Raw genomic sequence first — 21080 nt, forward strand, 5'->3', positions numbered from 1 at the left:
TGTGCAGATTCCTTTAAGGACTAGCAAGAAAGGACATACTAGGCTGGACATATTTATCTGTCCTCTGCTGAGATGTATGCTGGAATATATTATGTTGTTCTTGGATGCAGAGTTTTGGGGTTTTTTTTTTCTGTTTTAAATACTTAAATATGATCATATCTTATTAGCTGATCTTTATTTATCTGTTTATTTTTAATCTTTAAGACATCTTCCTATTTAATATTTTCTATGGAAAATGCAGCCTGTAGATAAATTTTGCCCCAGGGTGTGCATTTGGGATTCCTATCCTGTGGACTGGTGCTCTTCTATACGTCTCTGAGGGCAAAATGTGATCTGTAACATTAGATGTTTAATGGGCTTAAAAAAAGCTGAAGTGACAAGGATTTTACCTGCTGAGGTTTGAACTGGGGTTTGTGTGGTTTTTTTCGGTGATTTTGCAGAGGTCAGGGAAGTTCTATGTGTGACACTTCTGACCCTAATTTCTTTTAGTGACAAGAGTTTGTGAATAAAATCTTCAGGCAAGGGAATCTTCTGGGCTTTTGCCACAAGCTTCCTGTATGCATCTGTGTTAAGTGATTTAGCTTATCTATTTCCCAGAGTCTTCCTCTCTTCATTAGTGAATCTTTCCCTGTTTCAACTCTATGTTGGGAGTTTTCAGCTGGCTAATATATTTACAACTCTTTGGGTTCTTCTGGCAGAGTGCTGGGTGACTGTTAATGAAGTGTAGGTGCTGATTTTGCCAAGTGCTGGAATAAGGAGAGGGAGAAGCCTTTGGTCCAGTTAACAACTGGCTGAGTGGCTTTGCTGTTTCACTAAGTGGGAGTTTTCCTACAGGAGGCAGAGTGAATCTTTTGGATTGTCCCTCAGGCTGAGAATATCTCCCTTTAGATCTCCACATGCAGAGTTAAACTTTCACCATTGTGTCAGAGAGATAGAATAAAAGTAACTGAGTTTAATTGTCACAATTTATTTACCTTTTTGATGAAACTAAATTCCACAGATATCAGCGGACTTGTGTTTTCATGTCAACTCCTTATTTCCTTAGTGGAAGAGAAGCTGATCCAAACAAGCTCTTTTAGGTGTTCAGAGAGCAAGTTTGGTTGCATGCTGTTACAATTTGGAAAGATGAACAACGTAGGTGTGACTTCCACATTAAAAAAACATTTAATTTCCCATTTCTAAACATGACCACTGTTTGTTATAAATGAAGACTTGACATAAGTGCATAAGGCAGAGCTGCTCTCCAGCTAAGCTGGCTGGTGACTGGCTTCTCTCTTGGCCTGTGCAGATGTGTGCTGAGGGCTGAGGGAGTTGACCTTCTGCACAAGGAAAAAAGTAGACTTAGAAAAAAGGCAGAGAAGTCTGGGCTGGAGGAACAGTTTCTCCTCTGTTGCCCCATGCCCTATTTAAGCTGGCTGATTTTGTCCCAAAGATAGAACATGGCATCCATGAAGGAAAATCCATTTCCAAGAGAAACAAATGTGGGGTTTTTTCCCCTCACAATTTCATTGAGCAAAGTCTTTCTCAGATACTGCCTTTGTTCTTAACATAAATTCCTAATGCTGCATTTCTTCCAGATGAGTAAGCAATGAACCAGGATTTCAACAGTGAGGAAAAGGTCTTTGGGATTTCTTTCTTTTTAACTTTTTTCCCCCAGAGAATTCAATTCCATTATTTATGCTGCTTTGTCTATGGGCTTAGAGAGATTCTCAGAAGGTGTAACATACAGCAATTATTTATACTCTAGCCACCAGCAAAATCACTTAGCCAGGAGTATACTGTGTTGAAAGCATTAGGTCCCTTTAACTCTGTTGTTGTCATTTTTTTTAGTCTCCTATTTACCTGTTGCTTTAAAAAGCTGCTTTTTTTCCCCTCAGGCCTTGATGATACAACTTTAGGCTTTTGCTAGTACTGCAATAGCTCAGTTGAAACCATTTCTGTAGCAAAGGTTTGTGTATGCATGTTCTGGTGAAGGAAACTTCACAGAACCAGTCTGCTCTTTGAGCCCAAATGTGCAAGAGCTTGAGCATTTATTCAAGCCTGTCTCTTCTTTGTATTGCCCAAAAGAAGCTATTTCTTGTAGACGTCTGTTTTCAGACTGTAAAACAAACTTACCACACTGATTAGTTTCTTACAAAAAACGTCTTTCCACCTTCTCTGCTTGACAAAGGAAAAGAATTTGATTTTGTATCATAAAGGGTCATAACTAGTTGCTATAAAACTGTGCACCATTGCATTGCCACTTCAAATCAAGTCAAAGTATCAGATATTTTCAAAATTAAAGATGTGTTTTGCCTGAATACTTTTGGGTAGAGAAAAGCAGACTTATTTAATTATTTTATAGCTCTTAATCAGATATATGCTTCAGAAAGACACAAAAGCAGAAAAATCCAGTAAAGTGATTTAAGATTTGCCTCATTACTTAGCATTTGCCATGGGCTAAGAGCACACACCACAGCAGTTATCGCAGATCCGCAGGCACGTGGGGACTTGTGAGGCTGTGGAAGCTGGAGTGGGTCTCTGAGACCCTTAGAATCTAAAACTTGGACTGAATTTTTTTCAAACAATTGCATGACACTTATGGTTTGTCATCCCAGAAAGCAAGGCAGCAAATACATTTCTAGGTCAAGTACAGCTATTTGTTACTCATACTCACTTGTATTTTCAAGTATTCTGTTTCCTGTGCCATTTGGACACATTTCTAGCTGGATAAATTTCTTTCTCTCTCTCATTTTTTAAATTCTGTCCGATGCCAAAAGTTTATTAGAGAATTAAATTCTTCTTTTTTCTTTTTTTTCTCTCTTCCTCTCTCTCTTTCTGTGTTTGCCTGACAGCGTTTTCCAACAGAGGATCATCTGATGATTCACAGGCACAAACATGAAATGACTTTGAAGTTTCCTTCAATAAAAACAGATAATATGTTATCAGGTAAGAAGATATGAATTCAAGAGTCAAGATAACTATTCCAATGATGTTGAAAGCATGACTCCTATTGGAAAGCTACTGGCAAAATGCCTCCAAGACTGGTTTTAAAAAGCCCCAGCTCCAATTAAATAACAAGGAGAGATGGAATAATAGAATGCATATCTTTGAACAAAAATACAATTGCCATTCTTCTGCCTTCATACAAGTTTGCCATGAGAGGGAAAGAAATCAGTGAGCCTCAACCATGCTGGCAGCTCTATCATTGATTCCCAGTGAAATATAGGCACTTAAATGCATGTCACCTGGGAGTCCAGCAATGAGAGTTTTAATGAACTGCATTTATGCTGTTGCTGTAAGACTTGTTGTTTAAGCTGAGCAGACTCATTTTAGCAACTGCAGGAGGCCACATTGTACAGCCACATGTATGGTGACTCAAGAACTGCTCACTGTAAATAGCCTTAACCAGCAAGGTAAACCAATGGGTAATACCCAGTGCTCTTTCCCCATCTCTCTCTGCTCTTTCCCCATCATACACAGGGGTTGTTTGGTATGAGGAGCAATTGCACCTTTTATTTTCTTGAGGAGTATTTTTCTTATGTAGTCTTTTCATACTCTTGTCTGTGTAACCACATATCAATGGCTTGCTGGCCTTCAGCCAATGCTAAGATCAAGCTAGCCTTCATTTTACTTCTTTCCTCTCCTACTCCCTTTCCTATTGTTTATTCTTTGGGCTAAAGTAATGGACTATTTAGAATAGCATCACTAGAATTTTTCAGGTTTCAAAGTAGTGGTAGAAAACTCCCCTATGATGCAAATATGTGTGTGGATGTTTAGCAGTGTTTCATACTTATCTTTTGCAATGGGCTTCTTCAAGATAAATTGTGCCATTTCAGATGCAAATATATATTGATTAAAGGGACTCCATCAGAGTAACTCTTTTATGGTTAAACTGTTTCTATTTTTGCGAAAATGATAATTAAGTAACAACGGCTTGCAAATATTTGATTTAGGTCATTGTTTGTTATCTTGTTGGGACTTTAAACACTAACGAGAAGTTACACAGACTTTACCCCAAATAGAATTTATTTTGCTTTTACATTTTAAAATGCCATAGTGGACTAAGTTTAGAAAGAAACAGTACCCAGCATTTTGAAGAGTAGGTCTTGTAAAGTGCCTGAATGCCAGCTCTGCCCACAGAATCCTGTGTTTGTAAGCACAAATGAGAAAAAGCTGCTTTTGCATTTGGCTGTGTCCTTTGGCAGTGAAACTGCTTGAAGACATCTGTGCTGTGGGCACATTCACCCTGTGCAAGTGCTCGCTTTTGTTAAAACTTTCAGTTTGGCAAGACTTTTGTTCGAGTGCAGTTTCTAACGAATCTATTCTGTCCTCAGGAGTGCCCTGAACAGAGTAGCTCCATTTATATTTGGTAACTTCTATGATTTAGCAGTCCTGCTCCTTCCAATGGATTGCTTTCCCAAGGAAAAAGAATGACTGTCTTCCAGCACTGCCGCTGGTACTGGGCCTCCTAAACCTGCAGTTAGCCAACTGCACATACTAATGCAGAATTATGTGGCCAGAAGGACTCTGAGGTTGCTTCTAAGGGATGTATTCTTTGAGATTTGTGTATGATGATCCTCTGTAGTAGTGAAAGAGCAAAAAGCTGTATGTGTTCTCAAAGACTGTGGCCAATGTGCATGACCATAAGGACCTGGCAACTAGGTTCTGCCGTATACTGATTCCTCTTTTTGTATTTGTTTGATGGATTTGTTTGGCATTTTGCAGGTCTTACTCTGTAGGCATCATAGATCATCTACTTTCTGCAGGAAGACATTGAAAAATAGTTGTTTCATTACCCACTGAAACCCTGGGGAAATCTAAATACCTTAAAGTTTAAGATGTTTTATTCTTAGATTTCATAATGAAAAATTAATGATATATGGAAAAAAGAGACAGGCTTTTCTCTTAGACATTTGTCTTCATGTCTTCCTTATTTTTTGCATTTTTGCTTATTTGACTTTTTAAAAGTTGTTTCTGTCATCAGTAAGTTCAAAGAATTGCAGCAGCAATTGCCCTGTAATAAGCCAGGTGCAGTGTTAGTTGTTTTTCTCCCCTTTGTCCTAAACTACCTAGAAGTCAGACTTCCTAATTTTTTTTTCCCAGTATGTTGGATACTACCTTTTAACTTGTTGTGTATGATCCATTTATTATTAGCAATTAGACATGAAAAATAACACACTGTATACTTTCAGGCAGACTTTAGAATTATCTGCTCTGTATACAGAGGTAGCTTAATCCCCAGTCTGGGTTCACTATAATATCAGTAATATTTAACACACATTGAACATGTTTTCTATAAACTGTTCCTGGAAGTAAGCACTGAAACTGTTGGTCTTGTACAAGACATCTTAGAAACTAAGTAAAATATGGCTTGGTAAGAAGGAACTGTGTGAAGTCTGTGTTGGGATCTGAAATATCAGCTTCTAGGGGAGAAGTAAAGTTATGTTATATGTGAAGTTAAGCATTGTTTTGTAGGTGGGGTCAGGTATCTAATAAGCAATGGTTCATGAACTGATTGCAACTATTGGTGCTGTACTGGTTTATCAGGTATGTCTCTCCAGGAGCTTCCTTGTTATCAACTAGCTCCACTATGTTTTCTACCACTTTTATCATGCTGGCTTAAGAAGGACAAGTTATATTAAATCTGCTGAAGCAATCTCTTGAACCAGTTAGGAAGCTCCAGATACCTGCATACAGATACCTATTCTCTGACTATATAAATGTAAGGAAAATCCACTAGAGGCATTGCATTAAAATGCAGGTGAAACTTCGGTTGCACGACTGGACAAGACAATTCTGTCTTTCAAAATTAATTTTATTCGTTCCTCTTTGTCATATGCATTTTATTTTTGTTTGTTAGAAAGTCTTGTTAAGAGTGTGTATAGAGAGTTATTGATGTTTTTAATTTCCATCTTTTCAGCCAAAAAAGAACTGTTTGAGATAACACAGAATATCTTATGTAAGTTTTGCATGCTAGTCACTGTTGCAGGCAACTTTGTAGTTAAATTGACTGAAATAGTTGTCAGCTCTTTGCTGTTGTGCTTACTGAGCAGTGTTTGCATTGCTTTGAAACTCTGTAGTTTGTTGTGTGACAAAGCTTTTGTGTTTAAACACCAAAATATTAATGTCTGTGGAATGGACTTTTTCTCCAGGGAAGTACTAAAAGCCCTGTGGAACTGAACTTTGTGAGCTGGGGATTATCTACATAGAAATCTCTTTTTACGTCCTCATTCTATTTCCTGAAACCAAATCCTCTAGAGTTTTGGAGATAAAGCCCACTGTGGAAGTAGAAACAGTTTTGTCTGGATGAAAAAAGTGCCTGTAATAAAGATAGTGCAAATGTATTCCTTTTTTTCCAGGTAATGCCTGTGTTAGTGAGGTAATTTACATCACCCTTGGTTGCCTTAATGTTTTCTCCTTGTAGTTTACATCAAGAGGTTTTTCTAGGCATGAATTTTGAGGAGTGAAAAATGATTGGATGTAAGGACTAATACTGTAGTTTGTTTTCTTGTTTGCTTCTGTGACATTTTCTCTATCAAAAATGAAATGAAACATCTTCTAACATTTACTGGTCAGGTTCAGAGTGACCAGAAGACTTTAAAAAGTTGTTGTACCCAGTATGTGTACCCCCCCAGACAGTCCAACCAGTAAGTTAAACTGTGCACATTTCAGCAGTAAAGTTCTTGATAGCCCTCATCTGGGTAGGAGGAGTTTCATCACCACCTGTGTCTGGGTGCACTTCTTCTTCCTCTCTTTCTCCACCTGTAATGATGTTGAGCTCCTCAGTGCACTTGGGTAGAAACTTGTGAAATCAATGAAGAAACTTTCCTGAATTTCTCAGGATGTTCCTCTGTCTTTGTGGCTGCTTGATGGGCAGCCCTTCAAATTTCTGTGCTAGTCCCATTACTCTGACTTTGTTATCATTGTATGAAAGTACAACAAGGGTAAGTGTATAACTTCAACAGAGCCCACAGCTGAACAAGCCAAATGTCTATTATTATTGCACATCAGACTAAACATTTTTTTTTTTTTAAAGAAAAATGAAGAGTCAAGTTACACACTCTGGACCTGTGCTGTTAGATATCTTTTACCAAATCAGAATTTTTATTTTTATTTTTTCTCAAAATGAAAGCTAGTTTCACATAACTGTCCTTTGGTTCTCCAGGGCTTTTTAAAACTGATAGCATGCTTTAAAGTTTTCTTTTGTGTTTTGAGGGATAAAACTCAGGAATTTTAGGTAGTTTTACAAATCATATACTGGATGAGTCAAGTAAGCTTTTGTATAGCAAGCTAATGTTCTGTTCCCTGAGCTGTTGTTTTGAAAACAATATATTGAGACTGAGTGTCCTTTCTGAGACTATTATTGCAATCCCCACACCCCCAAATGAACAACAGCAGCGAAACCCCCATGCATTGCCAAACATAGCCAGTACATAATGGAATCTTTTGACTTTGCTGAAGATTTCAAGTTCCCCATTGCCTTATAGCATGTATTTTTTAATGAGGCTGGAAAATCAGGTATCCCTTCAGATGTTGAGGACAGGTTTTCAAAACTCAGCAACTGAAATACACACAGTCTATGATGTTCTGGTCAGAATATGGTTGCTGAGTGCATCTGAAATACCTTCCTGTAACATACTTGGGGTCTGCACAGGTGAGATAATTTGGACTTGCACTGGGGCTTATATATTGTCCATTAACTTGTTTTTAGGCTTACTTAAACTTGACGTTTCTTGCAGCCTTTCTGGTCATGACTGTGATGACTGCGTCATCAGAGAGGCTGATTATTCCCGAGTAATGGGCTGAACAATATTTATATTGCCTAGTCTGAAGCTTGACAAATTCTGTGTTCAAGCTGGTGATAAAGTTGAGATAGAAAGAACTTCCTAAGTCATTATCAGATGACAGGTATAGCTATGAAGTGACAATTGGCTAGAGGCAGATGCCTCAAAGGACAGTGAACTAGTTCTGGAGGATGAAACTAGTGGAGGATGGAAAGATTTTTACATGTTGAACAATGAGCCTGGGTTGGGATAGCTGATCAATATAAAAGGCAGGTATCTAGGGTTAACCTAGATAAACCTGTATCCCAAGCTGCCAACTCAAAATACAGCTTGTGACATTAAAGTTCTGAGTTTTGTGAGTAGCAGTGTGCCTGCAGAACAGCTTCCTACGTAACGTGTGTCCTCAGCAGGAACGCTGAGAGTGCTGTCTCTGTCTGAGTTTTGGTCCAGATGGGTCTGGCTCATCCACTTGCTGAAGCACAGCAAATCAGAGCCCTATTCTCAGTGAGTCTGCAATAGTTGTGGGCGCTGGTGATAGCAACAAAAGCTTTGTTTGTACCAACAGGGAACAGTGAGGTCAGGCACAAGCTGTTGGAACTATTAATGCATTTTTAAGTGCTGAGGATTAGGAATATTTTATTAATTCTTGGAGACCTGATTTTGTAGTTTACATTAGGATGTCCTTTGTGATACTGTTCCCAATTAACACCCCAGGGCTTGCCTAATCTAGGTAAAAGAATTCCTGTGGTGTTGAGAGTAATTTCTTCTACTAATTTGCCCACATCCTAAAGGAGAGCTGGTGTTTTGCAGAGGCAAAATAGTTGGTTGCTCAGGGGCAAAGCAAGCTCAGTAGACTTGGTAGCCTTGTAATCCTGAAACCAATGAGTGCAGTGTGTGTGCAGTGTAACTACTTTACTACACAAAGCCTCAACGTCCTAAACTCTGGATCTTTATCAGTTCTGCTCTCACACAAACAGAGGTTTTGTGGACTTCTGGCTTCTGTGAATGTTGAAGGCTGAAGTGTTATAGCTAGAAAGGCAGATCTTGTTTAACATCTGACTGAGCTGACTTCCAGAAGGTCTGTGGATGAAGGCTGGCTGGTTGGTGGTGTTCATTCCTCAGCTGGGAGAAACGAGGGGCTGTCTGTTTTAACAAAATCTTGATGTGAATTCCATCTAGTCTGATTTCTGGAACACAGGAATTACAGTAGCCTTATGGGGAGACTGAGGTAATAAATTAAGATCACCATCTCAATATGTAGGTGGTGTAAACAGTGTCATTATCAGTTTTGATCTTTTGAGATATTAAAATAGTTAATTGGATAGTTCAGCTGGAGGCAATACCATTGGTTATCTTGTGGTGCAGAAGACAGACTTTTAACATGAACAGAGGAAAGCCATTGAGGCCCTTGTGCATTTGAATTACATTCTTACTCTGGCTTGCTTTTTTTCACTGTTGAAATTTCACTGGATTTACTTCAATGAGACAATTTTTTTGGGTGGGGCCTCAATTCTGGGCTCAGTCAACTCTGAAGAAACCCAGGATTTTTAATTCTAGTGAAAGTGGTGGCATCAACTTCTTTATGAAATCATAGTTTCTCATCTTGGCCATTAAATTGATACCTTGCTTATTTGATATGGATATACCACTTCTAACAATAAAACATTTCCTGTATTTACCTTACATTCAGATACTAATGTGCCCTTTGTGTCCAGGAAGGCTTAGAAGCAATTGTCTGATTTTCTACAGAGCAATGGTGGTGTTCACTGAAGTAGCATTTGATCCTCTTTGGAAATTAAATCTATTTCTCCTGCACCCACTAAGAACTCCAGTCCAAGGGCCAAAGACAATGCTGGTGTAAATCTACTGAGTTTACTGAGGTTACCCTAGAGATTTGTTTGGCACTGCTTCCTTAGGATATGGACCTGTAAAGTGCTTAGTGTCCTCAGCTCCCATCACCTTGTAGACTCATCTCCTTATTCTGACTTCTTGCACTATTCTTGGAAACTTACGTTTCTGTCTTTGGTAATATGGTAGTTAGCTGTGATAGCTAACAGATAAATAGGTGTGCATTCCCAAAAACTTGAGGTTTGTTTCCATTAAGCTCATAAGTAGGATGCTCAAGCCAAAAGCAATGAAAAAGTCCTAGCATTAAGGACTTGCATTTTATGTTCCATTAAAAATATAAATGCAAATGAGTGTCTTTGACCTTGGATTACCTGAGAAGGTCAAACCTGGAGGACCCTGCCTGATACAGTTGACAATTGGCTTCAGCTGGCTTTATAATGGAAGAGGCTGATCCTCTTTATTAGTTTCCAAGTGAAAGCTGAATTTTCTTTTGCACACCTTGCTTTTGTACTGCCTTTTTAAGGGTTGATGTGCATTTCTATCCTGATCATGTAAACTTCATTGCGTCAGGTAACTGTTTGCTCTAAGGTGGTAATGTTAGAACTTGACCCAGCTTAGCTAGGTGCAAGAAACCAATTTCTTTTCCCAGAGCACACTGAAGTGGGAAGCTTTTTTCTGAGGTCAGAATTGACCCAATATGGGTAACTGGGTTTAGTATGACGGAGTTTTCATTCTCTAAAGAATGAAATACAAGCAATAGGTAGTTGTCAAGGACTATGCTGAAGATTATTTTTGAGCAAAGTAAGTCGAGTCTTTCTGTAAAATCAAGTACAAATCATCTCAAGCTGCAACAGAGCCTTGGGAAGAAGGCGCTGAGGTGGAATAATTAAGAACTAGCCTCAGAATTAATGGAGGTGCCTCAGAGATGTGCTTTGGGGTGTCTCTGGTTCCCAAGTTTGGGCTTGATTTTTCCTTTCCTGAAGAAAGACCAGCCAAGGTCTTCACTGAACTATAGTCTGCATGGCAATTTAGCTTGTCTGTCTTGCAGGTTTTTGAAAAGGCATCAGAAAACCTTGTAGTTTCTTCAGTCCCTCCTGCCTGTGGCATTTAAGAGAATCCTGTCCTTCCTTGTATTAATTCTGAGGGGACAGAAAATCCTAGAGGTGAAGACATTAAAACTATTTTGACTCCAAATTTCATGGTGTTGCATGTATTATCAACACTTTTAGGTATAAAATGCAAAAGGATGCTTTTTTTTGTGGCCAAAATTTAACTTCTCACAGCTTTTCTAAATGTTGTTTAACTCCTCCTTCAAAAATTGTGTTGAAAGCAGAACTTCTTCCCATGGCTTCCTTTGATTGCCAAGTATGTGTATATTTGAGGTGGTTTTTGAGCACTTGAAGGCGTTAACCAGTGTGTATCCACAGTAGTTAACACACGTGCTGTGGTGTAAATGTACAATATGATACGTACTGTGTGTTTTTCTATTTTTGGAGGTTTATAGACAGCTCTAAGTGACCATTTGCACATGTTAATGATATGCACTTGTGTTATGTGCCCTGGAAAAATCCATGCTGTTGTCTTTCTGCCTGAATGATGACTGCTGCCTGGTTTCGGACATTGATGGCAAGCGCTGGCTGCCTGCAGTGTTTAGTGTCAACATTCAGCACTGTGTGGGTTTTTTAATGATGGTGTGGCAGGTAGGGGTAGGAAGGCAAAGAGAAGTTTAGTTAGAACCTCTCTTTTCCTGGAAGACTATTTAATTGTCTCCCTCTCCTTTTAATATTAAGTCCCAATGATAATTTCTTGTCATGTTCTCAGATCAGACTCCTACACCAACACGCTTTCTGAAGAACTGTGAGGAAGTTGGCCTCTTCAACGACATCGACTGCTCCCTAGAGCACGAGTTTAGGAAGGCACAAGAAGAAGAGAACAACAAAAGGGTGAGTGTGAGCACACCAAGCCCTTCCAACCCTTCTGACTCCTTGAAATGTTAAAGCAAGTGTCTTTTAATCTGTGAGAAAGCAGATGGAACTCTGCTACCTGGTAGAAACCTTTTGGTTAGAAAGAAGGTGGCACTAGAAATTGTGACATGCGTTTTAAAACTATTGAAACAGTTGACAGAAACAGAAAGCCCAAGCCAACAAAAAACTAGTATCCAATAAAAAAAAAAAGTGTGACTGTGTTTGCCAGGGTTTGATTCCAAGTCCCTGCTTTTAAGTAAACTCTAACACAAACCACACACCTCTTGGGGGAGAGGCTTGGGAAAACTATATCATCTTTGAAGTGAGGATTGCAAATTGGATTAAATACATTACAGGGAAATTTGGCTTATGAAGGGGCATTTATTTAAGAGGAAATTTTTTTCTTGGTTTTTTTTTTTTTTTTAATTCCTCCACAACATGGTGGGCCCTTGGATTTATTTGTCATTATACCAGCTTTAGTGTGTTTCTGTATTTCTCATAAAGCATTCAAGCTGAGCTGGGAAACTTTGACTTGAAATACCTAGTAGATAACATATCCCATTTTCAATTAGTATTCTTTTAGTGCCAGCATTCTGAAGTTCAGGTTGAATTACATCGGCCACCTTGTATGTAAGTGTACTCCTGTACCCAAAGATAGTTAGTTTTCAGGGATCCTAAACTACTGTTAAAATGTTGAAAGAGTTGTAAAAGAGCTTAATGCACTAATGAGGCCAGGAAGAGAAGAGGTAAAACTGCTTTCTGAGGTGCAGAAGAGGAGCGGAGGCCTGTAGAAAGAAGATGAGAAGGGAGTCTAGGAGTAGTTTGGTTTTGGCTTATAAAAAAGGGGACCCTAGGTATGGTTTATTTGTGGCTCACAAGGAGAGAGATTGTGACAGATGGAGGAGGAGAGAGGCTGTGTCATGGTATGCTGAGCAAGGAATAAGAGTGCCCAAATGTGAGAGAGTTCAAGTTTTGGTCAAGTATTCGGAAAATAGCACAGCTATTTTGTGTTGGAAAAATGTTAGGAAACTGCCATGCATTGAGATAAAAGTGTTTAATTTTAGACTGGTTAAAAACTTTGTGGTTTAGGTGCTGCAGAGGGAGTCTTAGCTGGAATCAGGGAGAACATTTCTGTACACTCCTACTTCTTTGTGCATTAGCAGATTCCTCAGTTGTTCTCTGTGCATGGTGTTTATTTTGCAGGAGTAGGAGATGAGGAGAAATCTACTGAGGTGGACCTTAGTGCAGTTAGCCACAGATTGCAGTGCTTGATGTTTCAGAGAGATTTCAGCTTGCAAGGGATAGTTGCAAAACCTGATTAAAACCTAGAAAAGGGCATCAAGTTACCTGATAATTCCAGCTGTTTAGCAGTCTCTGGGAGTCTTATTCTGCCCTCCTACCAACCCCATGCAGCTGCCATTGGTGATCTCCAGGGAGCAAATAAGTGATCATGTGGGTGGGAAATTAAATAGAAAAGAAAAAAGAGAGGGTGAAAAAAGGAAAAGAAAGGAAAGAAAAAAAGGGGTGTAAGTCCCACTAGCTGGCTAACCTGTAACATTTGCTCCGTGTTTCCAATTAGTCTGCTGTATGTTTATTCTTGTATTACTGACTGACTGTCAGATAGCAATCTGAAGCAGACCCCAGTAGGACTTTACACAAATGCAAGAGACAAAGGCCAAGACAGAAGGGGACTCCTTGGGCTGCACCTATCCCTAAGGAAATGCTTCTAACAGCCTGTCTCTGGAACATGAGTGTGATGTAGGGTTGGCCTAACAGACCTACCAACACATGGCGACTAAGGTTAAGTGCATGGAAATCTTACTCGCTGCTCAGAAAAGTCTTCCAAAAATATTTTTGACCATATTAATTTCTCTGGACTCTGAAAGAAACAGTTTTGTTTATTTTAGTATATCACTGTAGCTTAGCACACAGCTTGACACTGAAATCTTGTAACAGAAAAACACTTTCATTTCTATTTGGGTTTTTTGCTTCTTGAGAGGCATAATTTGAAAACTCAGAGGAAAAAGTTCAAGTAACTGCATTTTTCCCCTTTCTTCTTTTTAATTTTTTTAAAATCTTCTGAGTGGGAGCCCATGGATAATCCAAGAGAAGTTGTTGTGATGAAGCCGGTTATGCAGAGTGGTGACTTTCCAAATCAGCTGTGAAGTGCCGAGTTTTATGGTTTTAGGAACACCATGTGTACCTTTTTTGTGAAGGTACAATTGATTGGAAAGCACTTCCATTAATATCCCAGCTTCTTATCCAGGAATAAATCACTTGACATCCTTCTGCCATAGCTGCTCACGTGTAAAGTGGAAGTAGTGCCTTGCATACTGATATGCCTTATGACTGTAAGCTCATCTGTCAAGGACCACTCTGAAAATGTGGATTTGCTCAGGGACTGAAGAGACTCGAGGAACAATAATGATGATGATGGCCTCCAGGACCTGAATTGAGAAAAGCAAAGCTATAAATAGAAGCAAGATTGTTTGTTTGTTTTGGCTCTGCTGTTTATACCATTCAATATTATCCAGAATTCTGTCCTTGAGAAAGTCCTGCTCCCTAAATGCAAAGGATGCTGTGGATCAGCAATAAGCATATGGATAAGCATATGAGAAAGGCTTTTTCTATCCTCATGACAATGCCACTTCCTGACACAAGTGTCCTACCTCCCAAATTCACCACCAAAATTAACACAGGTAAAAGCACACTTACACTATATTTATGTTTGCAAAATTGTAAATAGAAAAGTTCTTGGGAGCTTGAGGCAGACAGCAATTGACAGCTCGGACCCAGACAAAACTTGCAACCCAACTCAACAAGGCAGGTAGTGCTGGCAGACCACATGACCATTTTAGCCCACTAGCTATAGGTTTTAGGCTTACACTGCCTGGAACATTAGGTATCCAAAGCAATTGTAGTGGTTTATAATTGCAAACACATGATCTTTGCTGCTACTGGATAGACCCTGTTGTCACTTCTTGTTTTGAGCATTGAGCAGGGGCTGAGGGGGTAGTGTCAAAGATGGGAAGAGTCAGGATCAGTTTCTGAATGCCTAAGTGGACCCACTTAATTAAAATGCATCTAGCCTGGACTCCCTGTGTGAAATGAGAAAGAGTGGAAATAAGCTGAGTGTAGCAAGTAGAGTATTGCATCAAATAGTATTTACAAATAGTGAGCTGAATATTTTCAACATGTGGGTGTTTTTAAAATCACATTCTGCTTATGCTAGAGTTCAGATGCATCACTTCCTGAGACTTGTCCTGAAACTTTGAAATCTTCCAACCAGTGTTCATTGCTGCAAGAAAATATGTAAATTATGCAAATGAGGCAGGGAAATGGCTATTCTCAATTGCAGCTTGGTTTTAATTTGTGTTGTTCAGTGTTAGTTCAGGAAGCTCATGTTCAGGAAGCAAGTCCTCTGCATGGCCTAATATTCCTGTTCTAAATATACTATCCAAAGGCAAGCACCTCACTGCTACAAAAGCATCAGCAAATTGACGTAGTCCAGTAAAGAAAAAGAACAAAACCAAATGCAGAGCCTGTGGTGGTTAAATAATTTCAGTCTGCCGAAGGATTAAAAAGCCTGAGTATGCAGTTTAGTTCTGTTAAGTGAGGGTTGATGCTACAGTCTGATGTGTATTTGCAAGACATATATTTAGTTCGTACCTTCTAGGTTCTTCTTCTACCTTGTCTATACTTCTGTGTATCAGCATAAGAAAGTAGATTAAATGCACTTGTTTAGCTTTTACCACCTCACTATTTCATGCTGAACTCAGTGACTCTCTGACCTCCAGAAGAAATCTCTTGCAAATATTTTATGAATGTCATAGTTTGGTACCGTAGCCTATGAGTACAGGGAAGATGTTATAATTCAAAGCAAGCTGGGAATAGTAGAATCTGTTTCTAGAGTAGTATAGTTTGGTGAAAAAATTAATTTCCACACCTTGCTTAAACTCCATACAATGTATATCTAGCCCATAGGTTTTCACCTCTTCTGAAAAGTGATACAGAAAAATCTTGACGGATTTTGCCTGTATTTAATCATTGACACTGCAGCAGCTAAAACTAGCAGTGCAATAAATGGGGCCCTTAGCCAGGAAAGGATGATATTGTACTCTATATGAGAAGAAAAAAAAATATTTATATGTTGATAAAGCACATTGTGTACGTGTTTGGTTTTAGCCTTAGTATTGTAATACTAATAGGCTATGTGGTAATGTTGGCAATGCACTCTCTTGGTGAAAGAGAAGAACAGGGATTAAGGGTTCATTTTGGTGGCTGGCTTGGCTAACGGGTGACAGATTAGCCCTAGTTTTCTCTCGTGAGTATTCCAAAACTCCAGTAGGGTCGCAGAGAAGAGCAGTGTGCTGGTAGACATTTCAGAGGTAAGTGTTCTGAAAGGGCTGAATTTCACTTGTGAAGTAATACAAACCAAGAAACTCATAACCCTCTTCCTGGGGCACTTTGGACTCATTGTCTGACAGCCTGTACAGCAAAAGAAAGGAAACACCCACGTTTAAATGCTTACCATTTTGATTTTTAACAAATATTATGCAATTATAAATGCACATATGTACATTTTCCCTACACTTGTCTTAACATGATATAAGAGCATACATATTTTTAAGTCAAAGGATCCTCTGATTTCTTTTTTCCCCCACTGAGATCAAGTGTCTCATATACTGTGTATGTTACAGTAGACACAAAGTAAGACTAGGAATTTTTTATGTTAATACAGAACTTAAGGGCCAGAGTACCACTGTTGTAGGTACTGTAATAACTTCAAGCTGTTACTTTATCATTCAGTTAAGCTGTTGTCAAGGTGATAGCTCAAAGCTCTTAAATTCAAAGTCCAAAATATCACCCCACATTCAAAGGTTTCAGTATAATAGTTCCTATACTCTAAATATAACATCTATATCTGTGAAGATATAAGCATCGTCACACCATAGCAAATTTTTTCTGGGTGATGCATTGAAGTACTGAAAAGATACACTGTAAGTGTATCAGAGTTTTTCTAAGGGTTATTTTGGGTTTTCATATGCATTAATTGTATCAGGTTATTGATCTGCTTTTTAGGTTCATCTTTTGGCCTGAAACACTCCCTTTTTTCTTAATTAAATTAACTTTTGCAGCATTCTTATGAAGAGGGTAAATGCTCTGCCTCTTATTTTCTGAGGGAAAAACACATTCCAAGAGGACATTACTTCCCAAAGCTCCTCTGTAGTGTGACACCAAGCTCTTGAAGGAATCACATGCATGGAGTGAGAATTTCAGGGAATCTGGGTCCTCTCCTCTGGTCTGCCAAGAGAGCAGCTTTCTGTCTCTTTTCTGTCTCTTTTTTGGTTCCTAAATCTCTAGCAGCATGGCCCCAAAAGATTGATAGACACCCTCAAAGACATTTTGGTGCCTTTCTCTCACCGAAACAAAGCAGGAGTAAATCAGAGAGCTACCACAAAGGATCTGGGCTCAAGTGACATGCTGAAAATTGCACAGGAAGTCTGTGGCAGAGCCTCGGATTGATTCCATATCTCCTTGGTCTCAGCATAGGGCATCCCACAGACCATGTGTGCTAAAGATTTATCAGCTGTTGTTCAGTGTTGCTAAAGACAGGAAGAATGCTCTCCTCCTCTCTCCAGATGGGTAGGCTTGCTGGATTTTAACTTCTTAACATTCAGAGATTTCATGGTAGACACGTGGCAGTTCGTTGTATTTTATATGATGGCAGCTCCACATTGGTGCTTCAGTCCCCTGGCTTTGTGAATCCCGTTTTGAGCATGTATCCATCTCCAGGCACTCAGTCGCCACACTGAACTGTGGTACAAAAGGGACGCTTCCTGCATAATGGTGCAGGAAAGCTGTCAAGACAAAACTGTCCATAACATGACCTTGCAGAAATAGTCACAGGAATAGGCTTTAATTTAGGCTTGTTGCTGATGGTACAGCAACTTATCTTCTGCTGGCAGGCAGGTCTATCTTATCTCCTGGAGAAATGGACTTTTGGATGGATTTATGGGTTTAGATCCTCATACTCAAAGAGAAGACCTGAATGTTTTTCCAGCAGTAAGCACCTATATCTTGCAGAAAGGCAATTCTTGTGGGCATACGTTTTTGATTGAGCTAAACCTCCCTAACCATCATCCTTCCATGTTCTTCTGAATTCCAGCTGATGAATCATCCTGCAGAGCTCAGTCGGGACAGTCCACTTTCCTTCTTCTTATTACTGTCTCTGTCTCAAAGAAGCTGAGTCACTCTCTTGCAATGTTTGAGGGTTTGTTATGTTTTGTATATTTTGGCTACCCCCAGAGAAGGACGCCTATCTGATTTCATCCTAACATTTCTTTCATGGCAACACAGCACATTTGTGCCTTTTGCCTTGGTCTTCCTAGGAATGTTTTTAATGGCACAGCTTTCTTGTTACCAGTTCAGATTTCAGCAGCGTGGACTGGATGGCACATGAAAAAGGGATAAACCTTTCCTGTAGTGGCATTTTTATAAGTCTATCTGTTAGGTAAAGCCCCTAAATCTTGGCAGTCTCTTTAGAGTGTACATTCTGCTATTAAACACGAGCTCTTTGCTCCCCAGAGTGGGCTGCAGCCTCTATGGTTGGGTGGGTAATAAGATACTGCTGATACACTTCAGAGCAAGGTGCACTTTTCCTTTATTTATGAAGATAGACGTGCTGGTCGAGGGCTTAATCACAGCTGATAAATCATTTTAAGAAAGCCTATTAGAACCATATGCTGATCCTTCATATTAACATGGTGTGTCTGTTTCCAGTCTAATAAGGCAGGGTCTCTTTTCCCTCTCCCTTCCCCCTGCCTGGTGTGCAAATTGTTTATCTGTTTAAGTGATATTGCTTGCCTGGGTGCATTTCTCTCTATAAGAGGTATTGTTAATAAAACAAGGTGAACAGAGGAAAGGATTCTTGCTCTCCAGAGAGCAGAGCTGCGTGGTTTTGGTCTCCTTTGTTGAGAGGGGATTGCAGGGCATTGCTCCAAAAGCGGAGACAAGAAAACCCACTGGTTAAAGGCTGGGACACTGTGGCATGGCCTTCACAGCAGCATAAGGTTGTCATTTTGGCCCAGGTGGTTACAATCCTGGAGCCCAGGAATAGCGAGGGTTGGGTGTGCTGACATTTCAGTTACCTCACCTTTCCCTCACTCGGAGAGGGCTGCTGCAGGAACAGGTCCCACAGCCATCTAATGAGATCCACATTGGTTAAGTTTTCCCTGTGCCAAGTCCTATTTATCATTAATTGGTGGGTTTGCTTGCAGATCTTTCATATTATTTGCTGATTATACCCCTACACATTTTATTATCTTTCCAAAATTCAAATGCTAATAATTTCTTGATTTATTGTTTGTTTATAGCACTGTCTACTCCCTAAATATACATAGTTAGAAGATTTCAAAACAGCAACAGCTCTTTTGCTGACTGGGTTTCTTTCACGTTTTGCACATGGCAGTCAACTATTTATAAACCTCCGTAGGGACTCCTAAACCTTTACAGTTGGGTTCCTCCCACAACTTCAGCCTCTTTTCTCCCTTGTTCCCCCAAGGCAAGTCTTGTTTTTTTGGCATAAAGACAATGATGGTGATTGTTAGGTGGAGAAAATGTCCACAAGCTATGAACTGTGGGTAAGGATTTTTAATTTGTACATCAAGCAGGATAAATTGGAAGTCGGAGACATCCAGGAGAGTAAGGGTATCTTTACGATAAAGTGGGAGATCCACATCTGAGTTGCTGGTGTTCTTTAAGCTTACAGAATATAGAACTGAAAACTCACTTTACACCAGTTGTATACATGCTGTAGCATGTCCCATTTCTAGTACTGCACAAATTTAACTTGTAAATCTGATGTACTTCAGAGTAAAGAAAGGAATAGTGGAGAGAAGAAATAAGCCAGAACAACTGGTCACATGTGATGGCAGTTAATGAACGTCAGAGTGGGGATGTAAAGCCTCATACATCTCTGGGGCAGTTTCATTGACTTTAATGGAATTTAAATTTTTAACCTATTACAACTAGGCAAAGATCTAAAGAGAGAAAAACCTTTACTAAGAGACCACGAAAAAAATCAACTGTGGTCATGAAGTGATGTGGAGTATCTGGGTAGTTGTTGATGTACTGCTAATATGTAAAAACAGGGCTTTTAAAAAACCATATTAGGGAGGTAAAAAATGTACATATTGTTTCCGTATTCTGGTTTCTCTCTCACATGCTCCTCTACAAAAGTTGCCAAGTCCACTATTATCGAATAAATATCAGCTTTTTTTCTCCCCTGAAATGTGAGTAAACTGTGTGTGGCTCGGTCTGGTCCCTGGGAAGGGAACAGACATCGGGTTGCCATGCGAATGTACATGTCAAAGTGCAGCTCTGCCAGCCAGTCTGGGGCTGGGTGGGGAGAGACATGGGGAGAATGAACTCAGTGTTACAAACCGTCTCTTTTGAATTTCTACAACCTATTAGTCACAGCAAGCTGCCCTTATTGATTTTGGTAAGAGAGGTCACTTTTAATCCTCTAAAGTGGAGAGAGCTACATGCACTCTCCATAGCATGACATTAAAATTGACACAGCTCTGCATCAGTTCTATGAAAAAGCCCTAAACCTAGATGGATTATTGCCTTGCTTTTCAATGGATACAAGCTGCTAACCGGAGCATGCTAACCTAGATTAGGTGTAAAAGCTTTAAAATGCCTGATAAGGAAAGCACAGCCAAAAGAAGCAAGAAAATATGAGAACATGCTGAAAGAGCTGCCGCTGCAGAAATAGGCAGTTAGCCTTCAGATACTTATTTTCTCCTTTTTGAAACATTTAAAAGTCAACACAAAGGAGTGGAGATTATCATATAAAAGAACAAACAAAAGCTGACCTTACTCTATGATTATGACTAAAGCTTTATTCTGGCTGATACCCCTTGCTAGTTTTGTTTATGTTCTTTAGAGAACTAAATCTTTGAATACAATTAGGACTGTCCGACTCGAATCTTAAGTGTGCCTCAAAATAAACAGCAGAGGTGAACTCTCAGCAGTTTTCTTTTCATCTTTGTTATCCTTGCTCTGACCCTTTTTTCCTGCCTAATGATCCTTTGTGGCATACTATTATTGAGAGAAATCTTCTTGATGGAAAAATATGCTTAATGTGGATAGGAAAATCATTGTGAGCCTGGAGAAGATTTTTTTCTTTCTTTGGAATTCCAGAAAATGAATGGAGTGTCCCTTTTGATTTTATGCTACTTTTTATTTGGAAATTTGTTTTCTGAAGGTTTTGCTGATTTTTTTTTCTGTGAGTCTCAGTAAATATTTACAATGTATTATTCAGGGAAATTTGTTGCCTTGTTATGCAAGCTTGGTGTTCTCCTTTTTTGTTAGTTGTAAGCTTTCACCAGTATTTCTTATTGAAGGTTAGAAATTCTCTTTCTAAATAAAAGACATCTGCAAAGGAAGCTGTGGTAAAAAAACATTAAGGTACAATGTTAGAGTCTAATCTGTGGAG

At 39.3% G+C, this 21080-nt stretch overlaps 1 protein-coding gene across 5 annotated transcripts in view; it reads left to right on the top strand.

Moving 5' to 3' along the window:
• CREB5 (cAMP responsive element binding protein 5) overlaps positions 1–21080 on the top strand; it is a 257792-nt gene that overhangs the window by 43342 nt on the left and 193370 nt on the right. For 3 of the 5 annotated variants that reach the window (XR_014849791.1, XM_085051007.1, XM_085051008.1), the window contains 3 exons: positions 2835–2928; positions 5903–5941; positions 11436–11557. Coding sequence is in view for 3 of the 5 variants with exons in the window: in XM_085051007.1 (XP_084907133.1) it covers positions 2835–2928; positions 5903–5941; positions 11436–11557 (255 nt within the window). In the remaining 2 variants the exon portion in view is untranslated. The remainder of the gene's footprint in view (positions 1–2834; positions 2929–5902; positions 5942–11435; positions 11558–21080) is intronic. The other 2 variants (XM_085051009.1, XM_085051010.1) reach the window with 2 other exon arrangements.

This window comes from Lichenostomus cassidix, chromosome 2 (assembly GCF_008360975.1).
Source record: "Lichenostomus cassidix isolate B80296 chromosome 2, HeHo_3.0, whole genome shotgun sequence".
In the NCBI taxonomy this organism is placed as follows: Eukaryota; Metazoa; Chordata; class Aves; order Passeriformes; family Meliphagidae; genus Lichenostomus; species Lichenostomus cassidix.